This window comes from Melitaea cinxia, chromosome 27 (genome assembly GCF_905220565.1).
Source record: "Melitaea cinxia chromosome 27, ilMelCinx1.1, whole genome shotgun sequence".
In the NCBI taxonomy this organism is placed as follows: domain Eukaryota; kingdom Metazoa; phylum Arthropoda; class Insecta; order Lepidoptera; family Nymphalidae; genus Melitaea; species Melitaea cinxia.
In genome coordinates this window covers 3,257,241-3,271,659 of record NC_059420.1, presented here as the reverse complement: position 1 = coordinate 3,271,659, position 14,419 = coordinate 3,257,241, and the positions used below count along the sequence as shown (strand labels likewise).

The 14,419-nt window shown below is 36.4% G+C and overlaps 2 protein-coding genes across 2 annotated transcripts; one reads left to right on the top strand and one right to left on the bottom strand.

The window, feature by feature from the left end:
• Window positions 1-677: 677 nt before the first annotated feature.
• LOC123667159 (caltractin-like) lies at window positions 678-4,862 on the bottom strand. Its single transcript, XM_045601129.1, has 5 exons — window positions 4,654-4,862; window positions 2,823-2,916; window positions 1,758-1,931; window positions 1,276-1,388; window positions 678-779 (listed from the first exon to the last, which is right to left on the bottom strand). Exons 1-5 carry the CDS (start codon window positions 4,750-4,752, stop codon window positions 720-722), a joined length of 540 nt encoding a protein of 179 aa, XP_045457085.1. The 5' UTR covers window positions 4,753-4,862; the 3' UTR covers window positions 678-719.
• Window positions 4,863-4,913: 51 nt separating this feature from the next.
• On the top strand, window positions 4,914-5,490 carry LOC123666763 (small nuclear ribonucleoprotein Sm D1). The gene has a single exon (XM_045600817.1). The coding sequence runs from the start codon at window positions 5,060-5,062 to the stop codon at window positions 5,435-5,437; it is 378 nt and encodes a 125-aa protein (XP_045456773.1). The 5' UTR covers window positions 4,914-5,059; the 3' UTR covers window positions 5,438-5,490.
• Window positions 5,491-14,419: the final 8,929 nt, after the last annotated feature.

Genomic DNA, 14,419 nt, shown 5'->3' with positions numbered 1-14,419 from the left:
TACTTCTATAACAAAGGAGTGTGCATAATGCTTTGTTTTATTGATTTAATGTACTTTTATGCGTAATTAAAAAAATATATTAAGATTCTCCACGCCTTCTTTATATAAACTATAAGTATGTGAAATTTCACGCTCTTCCGTCCGCGCAATTTTCGTAAAAAGCGGTACAAAGTCATAGCTTCACGTATTGATCTAAAGGAGATAGATAATGAGTTTATATTTTTTATTATGATGTCGGTAAGATCAAAAAATATTATTCAATATTTCATCAGTGTGTAATTCGTATTTAAATATAATTTCCAAATAACACGATTTACAAAAAAAAAATACCGAGCAAAGCTCGGTGATCCAGATACAATATAAATAAATACATACACATAGATACAATTTATCATCATAATTATATTTAAAAACAATGTGAGGGATAGAACATAGATAGAACCTACCCCATCCCAGCCTGCAAAATAATGATATTTATAATAAAAAAATACTAATCGATGAGTATTTTTTTTAACTACAACTTTCATTATTTTTCAGGCTGGGGTGGGGTAGGTAGGGATAGATAGTATTTTGCAAACCAATGAGCTGGCAATTCTACAAAGGTTGATCATTTTAGGAATGAAGGAATTACTATACGCATTTGAGCGACAAATGCAATAAATGACAATACAAGCAAGTTAATTATTGTTTTATAGCCGCATTTATTACTTTTCTTATGTTCATGGAGTTACAATATTGACGGAGTTTTTTATCATTTTCATAAATTCTTGTACCGAGACCTGAAAATAAGACCATTTTAATCACATAATTATAAAAACTAAAATAAAAATATAATAACAAGAATAGAAAAAAGAACGAATAATAACATAAAAATTCTGAATATCTAATTTACATCATAAATGGTCTAAAATATTTATTTTGTTGTAAAAAGTGGCAAGAAAAGTATAAATTAAAATATTTGTCCTAATTAGGCAATGAGAAAATAGAGGTCACTGCGTCTTAAGCAGAAATTAAAAAAAAAAATGTTAAAGTTAACAATATTCAATTCGTTATAAATAATTTCGACCCTAATGAGTTATTTTTTTTTTTTTACACGTTTTTACTCATATAAGCTTCAAATAGTTTGTTAATAATTTTATGTACACAGAAAATAAGGACAAAGTACTTCGTGAAAATGAAATAATGATGGTTAATTAAAATAAACATCGATTTTAGAGCCTATGGATATTCTTCTCAATAAAAAAAGCTTAGTTTTATGTTATCCTTGAAGCTTACATATCCATCAAAATCTTTATCAGCGTCATCTATCATTTCTTCAATTTCTTCATCAGTTAAATTTTCGCCGAGTATTTGAGTGACGCGCTTCAAGTTTTCAAAACTTATGAAACCTGTTGAAAACAGATAAATACACGTCGTGTTCGTTTTACCATGATTTTTTTTATTCTTCATTTTATGCTGAAATAGGCTACTGAACAATACTAACAAATGGAGATATAGGTACTAAAGAGGCGGCCTTATCGCTAAATCAGTGAATTTTTGTGTTGGTTGATTTTAACTAAGTTACTAATATTAATTTACTTATCATTCTAATTTAAATAAGATTTTTGATACTATACTAATATTCTTCTTTGATAAATTTTAATGAAGCTTATAATCTCGATTGTACTGCGTGTAACCTTAGTGTTTTTTTGTAACCTAAAAAAAGTTTCCAGTATGAACCATAGAGGAAATTATTGTTATCTACTATCGATACTTACCAGTATCATCCATATCGAAGAGACGAAAACTCTTCATTATATCTCCATCACAGTCCAGATACATGACCTTTCTCATGATTGCCGTTTCGAAATTTTCAAAACTCAACTTCCCCGTCTGTCCCTTATCGACGCCATTTATCATGTTCTGTAGTTCTTCCTTCGTTGGTTCATATCCTATTAAAAAAATTAGATAATAAGGACCATTTAATAAAGAAGACAAGTGTTTAAAAACCAAGCAATAGAACAAATTGCATTTGATGCACATGGTAAAGGCATTTTCCAAAGTATGATGTTTAACAACGTCCCACAAAATTTTGGTCTAATAACGGAATTTAAAGTCGTTAAAAAAGATTTTAACGTTTCGCTACAGTTATGGCAGTTTACAGCGGTTTAAACTACAGGATTACGGTTTGGGCAAAAGATTTTCGACGGCGGAAACGAGGTCTCCATTTTGTACACGCTTCCCTCCGGTCTCACAACGCTTTATTAAGCTGGGTTACGATATCACTCAGACGATTCCATCCTGAGCCCTAAAAGAGCTATAAATTTGAAGCCCACCCTCGCTCCGCCACCAGTGGCGCTGTAAGCAACTGTGAAACACTGCAGAAAAAAACTTGACGGTTACATGCTACAACTAATTGTTGCACTAATAGTTACAGGCTAGAATCCTAGCTAATAATAAATATTTGCATAAGCTATACACTCGGTTGTCGTGGTCTAAGCAATTAAGTTTATGTTGACTGATTTCTGACATACTGAAATGATTACTCTACTCGGGGCTACTAAATGGGGTTTATCGAAGTAAAACTTCTTTAGGCACGCTTGACTTGGGGAGTAAGCTAGTGACTGCGTGACGAGAGCGATACGAAAAGTGTGATCAGACGAGGTGAACGAAGCAAGAGAGAGAAGTGCGAGCACACATTTTCTTTCTCTCTTTCTCTCACTGCTAGTTACGTTTCTTATATCTAAGAAACAGTGCAGGCCTATTGTATAGAAGTTTTACTTCCATCGTGTGATCTAAAGCACACTCGTTTTTACTTATTTATATAAATATTAAATATTTACCCAAAGCTTTTATAGCTACACGAAAGTCTTCTGCTCTTATTTTACCTTCGCCGTTATAATCGAGTAGGTCAAAAGCTTCGTGAAGGTCTTGTTTCTGAAAAAAGACACAAAAAGGTACCATTGAACTTTTTTAATTTAGCTGTTTCAACCAGGGTTCGCCAAACCGATTCATAAAGGTAACCGTTTGAAACGGTTACCGTATGAATCGGATACCGATTGAAAAGGTTACCGTTTTATTTCGGTTTCAAAACCGTCATAAAACGGTTACCGATTAAACTGTAATACCGAAATATAACGTTATATATTTCGGTTTTAAATGATTCGGAGAAGTAACAGAGGGTGACAAAATCTGTGAGCCATCGTTTAAAATGAAGAATCTGTAATGTTCCTTTGCTTTTATTGATAATGCTTGGTTTTTCATAAGACTGGCTTCTTTAACTATGAAAGTAATTAAGTTTTTTGTTTTGAATCATTCGTTATATGCAATATAAACATTAACGCGAAAAAGAGATGAAAACTTGCTCGCGTCACGCCCGGGGCCTGTCGTCTATCAAAAATAAATAAGTTTTAAGTAAAATCACGCAACACACGGGAGCGAATGAGATAGAGATATGGTGTACGTTCGGACCGCAATCCGAGCTAGCGCAGCGCAGCTACAAGAACGGGAATTGCCCGCTTAAACTTACGACGCGAACGTTATGCCTACTACCGGTTTATTTCGATACTGTATTACCGATATGATTCGGTTACCGAATGATTCTCTTACCGTTATTTTGATTCGATAAGTACCGTTTTATAAAGGTAAATAACCCATACCGGAATATCCCTGGTTTCAACTCTGGATTGACTCTAATGAAAAAATTTGATGTTCATCGTAATATACATATTTATGCATACAAAACATATTTTCATGACTATGATATTATGCGTTATTAAGAGCTTCAAATTTATTTATTTTTTTGTTAATTTTAGAAGATCTCAAGACACAGTGTTATGTTTTTTTTTTTTACTTTTTTTTACTGTATTTAAAACCCTTAGTACCTATTTTCAACACAGTCAACAATGTTTAAATTTAATTGTTATTTACTTATATTTTCTGGATCTACCTGAGCCTCAGTTAAAACAAATCGTGCCTGAATTTCTTTATGATCAATATTTGTCTGCAACTCTTCTATTTCTTTCTCAGATATTTCAGCCGTGGCTGATAAGTCTAATAATGCGTTATCCATTATAACCGTTAATGTTTTATATTATATTACCTTAACAACAGTATTGATTGCATTGCTTACAATAACAACTGAGCCAACGCGATTGTTTGGAGTTTCTTATACTCATCTATAATATAAAAATGAGTCGCTGAATGTGTTGCTAAGCGCAAAACTCGAGAACGGTTGGACCGATTTCGCTAATTCTTTTTTTAAATATTCCTTGAAGTACGAGGATGGTTCTTACGGAGAGAAAAATTCTAAAAAAAAAAAAAATTTAAATTTCCTGAAAAAGTCTAAAAACAACACTTTTCTATACTCCCATACAAAAGATTTGTGATAATACTTAAAAGTCAATTTGAACTTTAATACCATACGATAAAGTTTGTGTTAGGCGATACGAAGTTCGCCGGGTCAGTTAGTAGCTTATAATTTTGAGCACATTTATTAATGTCTTAGCTTATATTACATTTTTAACAAAAATATAGAACTATTAAATTTTATTTTATTTTGACAACAATTTTAATGTTAACTTCTTCTTTTATTTCTGAAATAAAAATTTATAATAATTTCAAACAGTGAATCTATCGAAATCGAAAAGTATAATATTGAATGATAATTGTAACCTGCTCCTTTGTAAAAATGAGTCGAGCGCAGACAGTCTGTTCTTGAACTTCCTCGTCGTCTACGTCTGCTTCAGTTTCATCAGTTAATTCTAGATTCATAATTATTAAATGTGACAACAAATAATAGTACAAATTAATATTCTTTCATTTCATATAAAATATCTAATTCAATAATTATCAAAAAAGTTTTCAGCCAGTATCTAATAAGTTATATTACTGATATTTTTGTCTGTGCTTATAAAGCTCAATCGACTACCTTTCTATACTCTATGCTCCATGTTGCAATCCATCAAGCTTGGCAACTCTAATAAACCGCCATATTTTGTTTGTGCGGCATTTTGAGGTTAACATCTCTCTAACGGTGCCTATTTTTCACTAAAATAGATAAAACCAATAAACAATAAACATGAAACTAGTAAGATTTTTGATGAAATTAAGTCATGAGACGGTTACAATTGAGTTGAAGAACGGAAGCGTCGTTCACGGAACGATAACCGGTGTCGATGTAGCGATGAATACACATTTAAAAGCAGTCAAAGTTACATTAAAAAACAAGGAAGAACTTCAATTAGAAACGATGACTATACGCGGGAACAATATAAGATATTACCTACTCCCCGACAGCTTGCCTTTGGAAACGTTACTTATTGATGATGCGCCTAAAGGTAAGGGTAAGAGAGAAGGATTCCCGCGCGGGACTACAAGAGGTGGAAGAGGAAGAGGCCGGGGAGGCCGCGGAGGCCCAAGAGGTGGTCGTGGAGGCCGTGGTCGTGGTCGTCGATAATTTCCAGTGTTTCTCTAGCTATAAGTTTATATGTGATTACAGTATGTTTCTACCTAGAGTGTTTTATTTTAAATTCAGTGTACAAAATCAAGTTCGATTCTTAAGGTAACTTCTAATGAGAAAACTCAACAATGGAGAGTTGTTTGAATTTATTTAAACTTTATAATTAGATTACCATATTAAAGATGTTAAAAGATAAAATTTTTATTCAAGTATCCGTAAATTTAAGATGATTTTCTCATACATACTGAAATGAATACATTTATTAATGATTTGTGTTAACAAAAATCAATGAAAACGTTTTTATTTTTGTTACATTTTGGTAAAAACGACTGGTTAAATTCATGTAAATTTAAAGGTTATTTCTTTTAACCAAATCTTATAAAACCTACTATGGAAAATATTAAAGTGTACTTTTTACTTTCTGAATATTTGTCATAAATTATTATATTTGAAAATAAATGAAACAAATTTGACATTATATGATAATATATTGTATTTTCATTTAGTTCAGTTTTCATGAGATCCAACAAAATGGGCATTTGTGCTTGTATCTTACTTGTGCTGTGTCTTCGAATCCCTGACACATAAGTAAATTCTAATGATAGATGTTGAGTGTTAGGCATAAAAAAATAAAATAAAATGATTACAAAACAATCAAGTTTTTCTGTTTTTCACACAAAAACCATTAATTCAAATGGAATCAACTCGACATAACCAATCAATGTAATTTGCGACTTCTCTATTCTATGTGACATTGGCCAAATTATTTGTGTTGTTTTATTTATTTATTGATTAATACTTTATTGTACACCACAACTACATTTTAAACATTAAGCCCGCCTTTTGTTAACCGACTTCCAAAAAAGGAGGAGGTTCTCAATTCATTTATTTTTATTTTTTTTATTTATGTTACATCAGAACTTTTGACCGTGTGGACCGATTTCGACAAATTTTTTTTAATCGAAAGGTGGTAGGTGTCAATTGTCCCATTTAAATTTATTTGAGATCTAACAACTACTTTTCGAGTTATATCTAATAATGCGTTTTTACTTGACGCCATTTTTGTCGACCTACGTTGTATTATACTACATAACATTCTACTGGATGTACCGATTTTGATATATCAAGATATCCAATATTTAGTACCATGATAAGGAAACCAGGATCTGATGATGGGATCCCAGAGAAATTGAGGGAAATTCTTGAAAATCTGCAATAACTTTTTACTGGGTTTACCGCTTTTGATAATTCTTTTTTTGTTGGAAAGAAGATATCCCTAGTTTAGTACCATGATAAGGAAACCAGGATCTGATGATGGGATCCCAGAGAAATCGAGGGAACTTCTTGAAAATCCGCAATAACTTTTTTACTGGGTGTACCGATTGTAATAATTTTTAATTTAATCGAAAGCTGATGTTTGTCATGTGGTCACATATAAATTTTATTGAGATCTGATTACGACTTTTAGAGTAATCTTTGATAATGCGTATTTACTTGACTATTTTTTCATCTACCGTTGTTTTACTTGTCGACATAATTGAAGTTGGTTTTTTTTCGTTTGCCTGCAAACACAATTATTATTTAACTAGGACAGCAAACAAGTGTATGGCTCACTTGATGGTAAGCGGTTATGGTAGCTTATAAACACTTGCAACACCAGAACCATCGCAAGCATGTCTACCTAAGCCGACCCTACCCCAAATCCCCCCAGGAGCTCTGGTCACCATACTAATCAGAGAAACAACACTGCTTGAAAGCAGTATTATTTAGCTTTGATCTTTTGTAATATCGACGTACTTCCCTAGTCGTTCAGCTCCAAATTTTGAGTAGGATATTTCTAGCTGTCCCCTTCTTTAGTTAAACTTCTACATAGAGAAAGAGATCTCCTACAGTGGGATGTCACAAGCTGAATTATATCAATTAATAAATCAAATACTAATATTATAAAGACTATTATATATGGTTAAACTCTGAGCACTAATTGACCAACTTGGAAAATTCATTTAACAAAAGATGTGAAGTTTCAACTATCTGATGATGCTATATGTCCTGTGACGATGATACAAATAGACTGACAACGGGAGGTAGCGTAGGTCAGTAGAACCTTCTTTTTTTTTTTTTTTTTTGATATCGCAGGGTAACCCATTTACGGGTGATATCCAGGATGCCCGGGTAGGCATTCCTAGACCGTATGTCGGCTTAGCACTTGGGGGTGCACTACCGACCAAAACCCCTGCGGGAGCCTTCAGCCGCTTTAATTGGAGGGTCCCGGAACTGCAGGCAACAGGATCCCTCCAGCGACAGGCTGGCCTCGGCGAAAAGACCAGACTTCTCCTCCATGGGACTGTCCGGCTCACCTCTGAACAATCCCGACGACGCCATGTCTAGCAGGACCGGGTTCCCATCCCGGCCCGACATGGGCACAGGGGCGTTACTGGAGACGCATTAAGTAGCGCCTCCTACGCACCCCCGTTCGTCGCCTGCGGACGGAGGCCTCGTCGGCGGCCCCCTCTCTCATCCGCTCGTCGTTCTCCTTCTGGGACATTACTGTCTCGCAGAAGGAGACCATCGCCTTCCAGGACTCGTCGTCACCGAGCATCGCGGTGATAACGCTCGGCAGTGACAAGTCCCCTCCGAGGACTGTCGTCAGATCGCGACGTAGCGCCGCCCATCTCGGGCACACCTCGAGGGTGTGCTGGGCAGAGTCCACCGCCGCGCCACAATCGTGACATTCAGTCGTCGGCTCCCTTTGGACCGTCCGACACAAGTATTCACCAAAGCAGCCGTGCCCGGTGAGAACCTGCGTCAGACGGAAGGTGAGGGGTTTGCGCTTACGGCGCATCCACCGCTCAAGGACCGGGCGCAAGGCAGCCGTTACGCGTGTGCCATACGGCTGCTCCACCAGGTCCTCCCCCCACCTCCGCATTAATGCTTCTTGCCTCATCCGGCGCACCCGTAGGATCCCGTCCAACGTGAGGCTCTCACCGAGAGCCCTCCTACCCGAGACGTATGAGTAGGTCTCGGCAAGGACCTCCGCCACGAGCTCCCACGGGGGGTCGCCAGCTAGAGCAGTAGCTGCAGCCTACGATACCGTACGATACCCCCGAATCACCCTCACCGCGATGATCTTCTGCGCCGACCGCAGTGCGGCCTTATTCTTCGCAGTGAGGCGATCCGCCCAAACCGGGGCACCGTACGTCGCCATACTCCGGCAGACTCCGGAATATAGCTGTCTGCAGGCGGCGCTGGGTCCTCCGAGGTTCGGGAGGAGTCTGCCCAGTGCACTCGCCACCTTCACGACCTTCGGTCCCACCATAGCGAAGTGTGGACCGAAGGTCCACCCTCCGTCAAGGATGAGCCCCAAATATTTCATTTGGGAGCTCATCCTGACCCTCCCCTCTCCGGTCTGCAGGGTAGCCCCCGGTGGGAGTCCCTTGCGTCCGGTCCCGCGAAAGAGGAGGGCTTCGGTCTTTTCAATTCTGACACGAAGCCCCAAACTCTTTATGCGGCTGATCACGAGGTCGAGTCCGACCTCAGCCAGCCGCGCCGCCTCCTTATAGTCTCGTCCCCGGGAGTAAACGAGAGTGTCATCCGCGTAGCAAATGACACCCATCCCGGGGAGGAGACGGTAGGTCAGTAGAACCTGATACTTTCAATTAATAAACTACAACTTTAGGCTTACTCTATATGCAAATAGAAATATCTCATTGATATAGAAGAATTCGATGCTAAAAAAGAATCATGTGTATCCGTCAAATAGCGTTATGTCCAACTGGTGAAGCAAAACTAAATTGGCTTAAAAAAAACCAAAATTGTTAAAAAAATTTGTTAGTCCTTACAAAATTTATTTTAAATTATTATAAAGTTACTAGCTGACCCCGCAAAGGTTGTTTTGCCATATATGTCTTGCCCCCTTATAAATTAGGGGTTTGAAAAATAAATGATGGCCGATTCTCAGACCTACCCGATAGATACGCACACAAAATTTTATAACATTCGGTCCAGCCGTTTTGGAAGAGTACCTATTACTACCTACCTACCTAGTACCGGTTACTAGCATTGTGATACGAGAATCATAATATATATTAATATGCTAAGATTAAGACATGTGTCTCCTTTAAAAAAAAAAAAAAACTACAATTACTCCAAATATCTAATTATATAATATCATTTTATAGATAATTGCTTGCTCTACCGACATCAACAACTATTTATTATTGCTTTTGTTTTTGTAAATTAATTAATTATTAAAATTATATACATATATGACGGATTTAATTTTGAAACAACGTCCACATGATTGACGGTCGGTAGTTACTTATTTAGTGCGAATTTTTCGCACGGGTATAGCTAGTTTTATATATAAGACTAGCTGTGCCCGCGACTTCGTGCGCGTGGACTTTAATAAAAAATAATTGTTAGTATACAAAAGATTATTGTAGTTCCGTCAAAATCGGTGCACCCATTTCAGAGACTAGCCGGAACAAACAAACAGACACAGGCAAAAATTGTAAAAAATATTATTTTGGCATATGTAGGTACTGTGTATAGGTGTATACATGCATATGTATTTAGTAAAAAGCGGTTATTTTAATATTACAAACACACTCCAATTTTATTTATTTGTATAGATTTAGTGAGGATTTTGAAACAAAAAAGTTTATATATATTTAAGTAGAGAAACTAAATAAAGAATATAAACAACTAAATCTAAGTCTTGTTGACAAGACCATCGATTGACAGAAAAATTTGAAAATGTATAAAAATCATATTCAAAATTTATAAGTGAAATAAAAATAGTGAAGCAAAAACAAAAAGCAAAGATTACAAAGTAATATTTGTAGTTATTTAAATTGTATTTTTAATGCAATTAGTAGTCTATCTTACGATCTGCAAAGAAAGTAGAATATAGTATTTAACTTGTTTTTAATAAAACTATTGATGTAGAACGCTTGATGGTAAGCGGATATCCCAGCATTAACAAAGTACAAGGGTGTGAAACAAGCATACTGTAGGTATGTTTTATGGCAAGGAGTTACCGTAACCTATATAGACGCCTGCAACACGAAAAGCATTGCGAGCGCACTGAAGATATTTCTTGCTGTGCCGTACGTCAATATAATAATTAGACTGCACGGAATAAAAGAAGCATCATAATGAAACAACATTTTCGCATTTTGTCGCGGCTTATTAAGTTTTTTAAATGCCCGAAGTTTCGGATACTTTACATCAACCATGGCCACGAGAGGACTAAATGTCGGGCGTTTAAAAAAAAGTGTCCTAAAAAGTTGTTTCATTATAATTAGTGAAATTCGCGTAAACATCAGAAAATAATATAAAAGAAGTACATTTAAACTTATGATCACTGTCACAAAATTAGCATATATATTAATAATTACAAACTCCTGACTAAATATATCGGCCTTTTGACTGTTCCGTGTGTTTTAGCTATTCTGTTTTCTCTCGTTAAAATATACCCTCCTTTATATCGCAAAGGATAAAATTATATAATGGACGATGGCCCAAAACCGATGAAAGATCTGAAACCAACAAAAGTAATTTCTTTTTTGAATATATTTTCGAATTAATAATGCAATAAATATGTATCTCTTGTTTTTTGATCATGTAATTAAATGATAACCGCCCTCCGATTCCATGATGTCAAAAATTTTCTTACATCTACTTATTTCCTCGAATCTGTATTGGAGCTATACTTCTAATCCTTCAGAGAAATAATATTAGCTGGACATTATGTCAAGTTAAAATTAATTGTGAACTTTTTTCCAGTTTCAGGATTTTTGAAAGTACTTAATTTATTAAAAGTGTTAAATAGTTTCGTTAAAAGACCATAGTTTCCTGATTTTTTTTCACTTCATTTAATTTGTTTTTTTTTCTATAGAAAATACCCAACAGTGCTGATCAATTTTGGCAAGAACATCAGGCTGGTTATGAGGATATGGGTAAAGCGAGCGTTGACTGGACGGATAGGGTGGAAAACCACAACTCCGCTTATCCCAAACTGAGGGATGAAATGGACAGACGGCGATCTATATCTCGAGTTCGTTATACTATTTAAAACAATTACGACTAATAATGAGTAGTTACTTAATACTATTTAGATCTCGTCAGATTGAAAGATGAAAAAAATTCTGAGACATAAAAACATGAACGTAGACCATTCTCATAGATCTTATAGCCTCTTATAACTCAGTCTGATAGTTTGATGCTTCTATGCCGCTTATGTGTTTTTTTTTTCATAGGGTTGTTTAAAAGGAAATGTATTTTCAGGTGAAAGCGATAAAGGCAAATAGAAATTGTAAATACGAACCTAAATGCAAAGCATGCGTAAAACTAAAACAGCTGGCTGAACTCCAGAAACTAAACATCAGGCCTAAGTGCAAATCGAGAACTACAAAGAAAAAATACGAACGAGAGACCAAATCTCGTGTAAAAAAACGGTCCAGAAATAATCGAATAAAACCTCATTCAAGACGAAAATTACCGACACATTGCCGTGTTCAAGTTAAAGATGAGTACACAGGAATGGATGATATTAGTAGTTTTAACGATGGATTTATTGAAAAGAAAATAATGATTAAGCCTCAAAGTAATACAGAAAAAGTTAGGTATAATGAGAGTGTTACAAATTCAGTACATACACTTAACAGTCCGGATACAAGTAACCCGTCAGTAACAAGTTATAACACGTTTGCTTCTATGGACCATGAGCCCATGGTGTCTATGGATTGACTTAAAGAAAATTAGCTTTAGCCCTTGGTTTCACCCGTTTTATGTATATGTACAAAACGAACACGTTACGATTTAATTACAATTGTTTATAGAGTAACAGAAGAATGAAGAGAAATAGAAAAAAAAAACTTGTTAAAAAAATCTACTTCTAGATTTTGAATCAAGAATAAATGTGAATACTGTATCTAATTTTGTGCAGTCGATTTTTGCATAATGCCCATGTACAGACTACATAGATGCTTGGGTATAAAAGTACCTTATTTTTGCTAAAATAACTGAAATCATTACAAAAAAAAAATATAGATGATTCCTGTCATTTGCGCTAAAATAAGAAACTACAAAAATATTTTATAAAAGCACCGTCATAATTGGTACTGTTTTTATATTTTTCGAAAAATATATAAATAGTAAAATATATTTCCTTTTTTTTGAAACGTAACGATGAATTATTTATTGTTTTTGTATATTGTCTTTCTTTTTTCAAATTAATTATGTTTCAAATTTAATATTTTCAAATTAATCATACCGCACATACACCGCTCACACAGCATACAAGCCACTCACAAACAGCATACACACCGCTCACAGACCACTCACACACAGCATACACACCGCTCATACACCTCTCACACACCGCTCACACACCGCTCACACACCGCTCACACACCGCTCACACACCGCTCACACACAGCATACACACCTCTCACACACCGCACACACACCACTCACACACAGCATACACACCGATCACACACAGCATTCACACCGCTCACACACCGCTCACACATCGCTCACACACCGCACACACACCGCTCACACACCGCTCACACACCGCTCACACACCGCACACACACCGCTCACACACAGCATACACCGCTCACACACAGCATACACACCGCTCACAGACCGCTCACACACAGCATACACACCGCTCACAGACTGCTCACACACAGCATACACATCGCTCACACACCGCTCACGCACCGCTCACACACCGCCGCACACACCGCCGCACACAAAGCATACACATCGCACACATTCAATAATTTTATTTAGTAAATGTCTTATTAAATTAAATAACATAAAGCATTTTGTTATTTAGGTAATTTAATAAAATATTTACATAACTTAAGTTTACTTATTATTTTTACGTTTCTTTGGAAAAGGTACACGATGTCAAATATAATCAAAATGATTATCTAAATTGTCATACATTAATCACTGGGTTACATTAGTCACTGTTATTACACTACTATGGCGGCAAGTAGGTACAGAGTCCGGCTGTTGGTAAATAATTATTAATGGACGCCTTCAACACCCAAGACCCTACAACCCCTGTACAAAATGTTCAGAAATTATGAATGAATGAATAATGAGTGATCAAAGAGTACTTGTAAGGGGAAAAAAAACCGTCAGCGCAGTCACAGGACTGTCAATCTGCAGTTTGTATGATAAATCGCCTGTGGTAATAATATAATTATAATGCATGTTTAACAAAATGCATGGGCATTTTGAGCCCGTGGATGTAAATTTTTAAATAAAAAAAAAAGCCTTGTCCACACAGCGCATGACGACAACGATGATTCAGCCTGTAACATCCCACTACTGGGCATAGGTCTCTTTCTCGTCGTAGAAGAAGCATCGGAGCTTAAGCCACTACGCTGCTCCACTGCGGGGTGGCGGATATATTCTCAATTATGACTTATGAGTCATCATCATCATCATCATTTCAGCCTATCACAGTCCACCGCTGGACACAGGCCACCACAAGCTCGTGCCAAAAATGGCATAAACTCACGTGTTCTGCCCATAGTCACCACGCTGAGCAGGCGGGTTGGTGACCGCAGGGCTGGCTTTGTCGCACCGAAGACGCTGCTGCCCGTCTTCGGCCTGTGTATTTCAAAACCAGCAGTTTGGTGGTTATCCCGTCATCGGTCGGCTTTTCAAGTTCCAAGGTGGTAGTGGCACTGTGTTATCCCTTAGTCGCCTTTTATGACACCCACGGGAAGAGAGGGGGTGGCTATATTCTTTACTATCGTAGTCACATAGTAGTCTTATGTAGTACTTATGAGTAACGATCGCTATCTGGAATTCATGAATCCAGTTCTCCAAGGCACGGTGGGGGAGACTCACAAGGACACAAACCGGAAAGATATATTTGTCCAAATAATATCTTGGTATCGTGAACTTATTACCGTAATCTCTTTGTTGTGAATAATTCGATTTTTA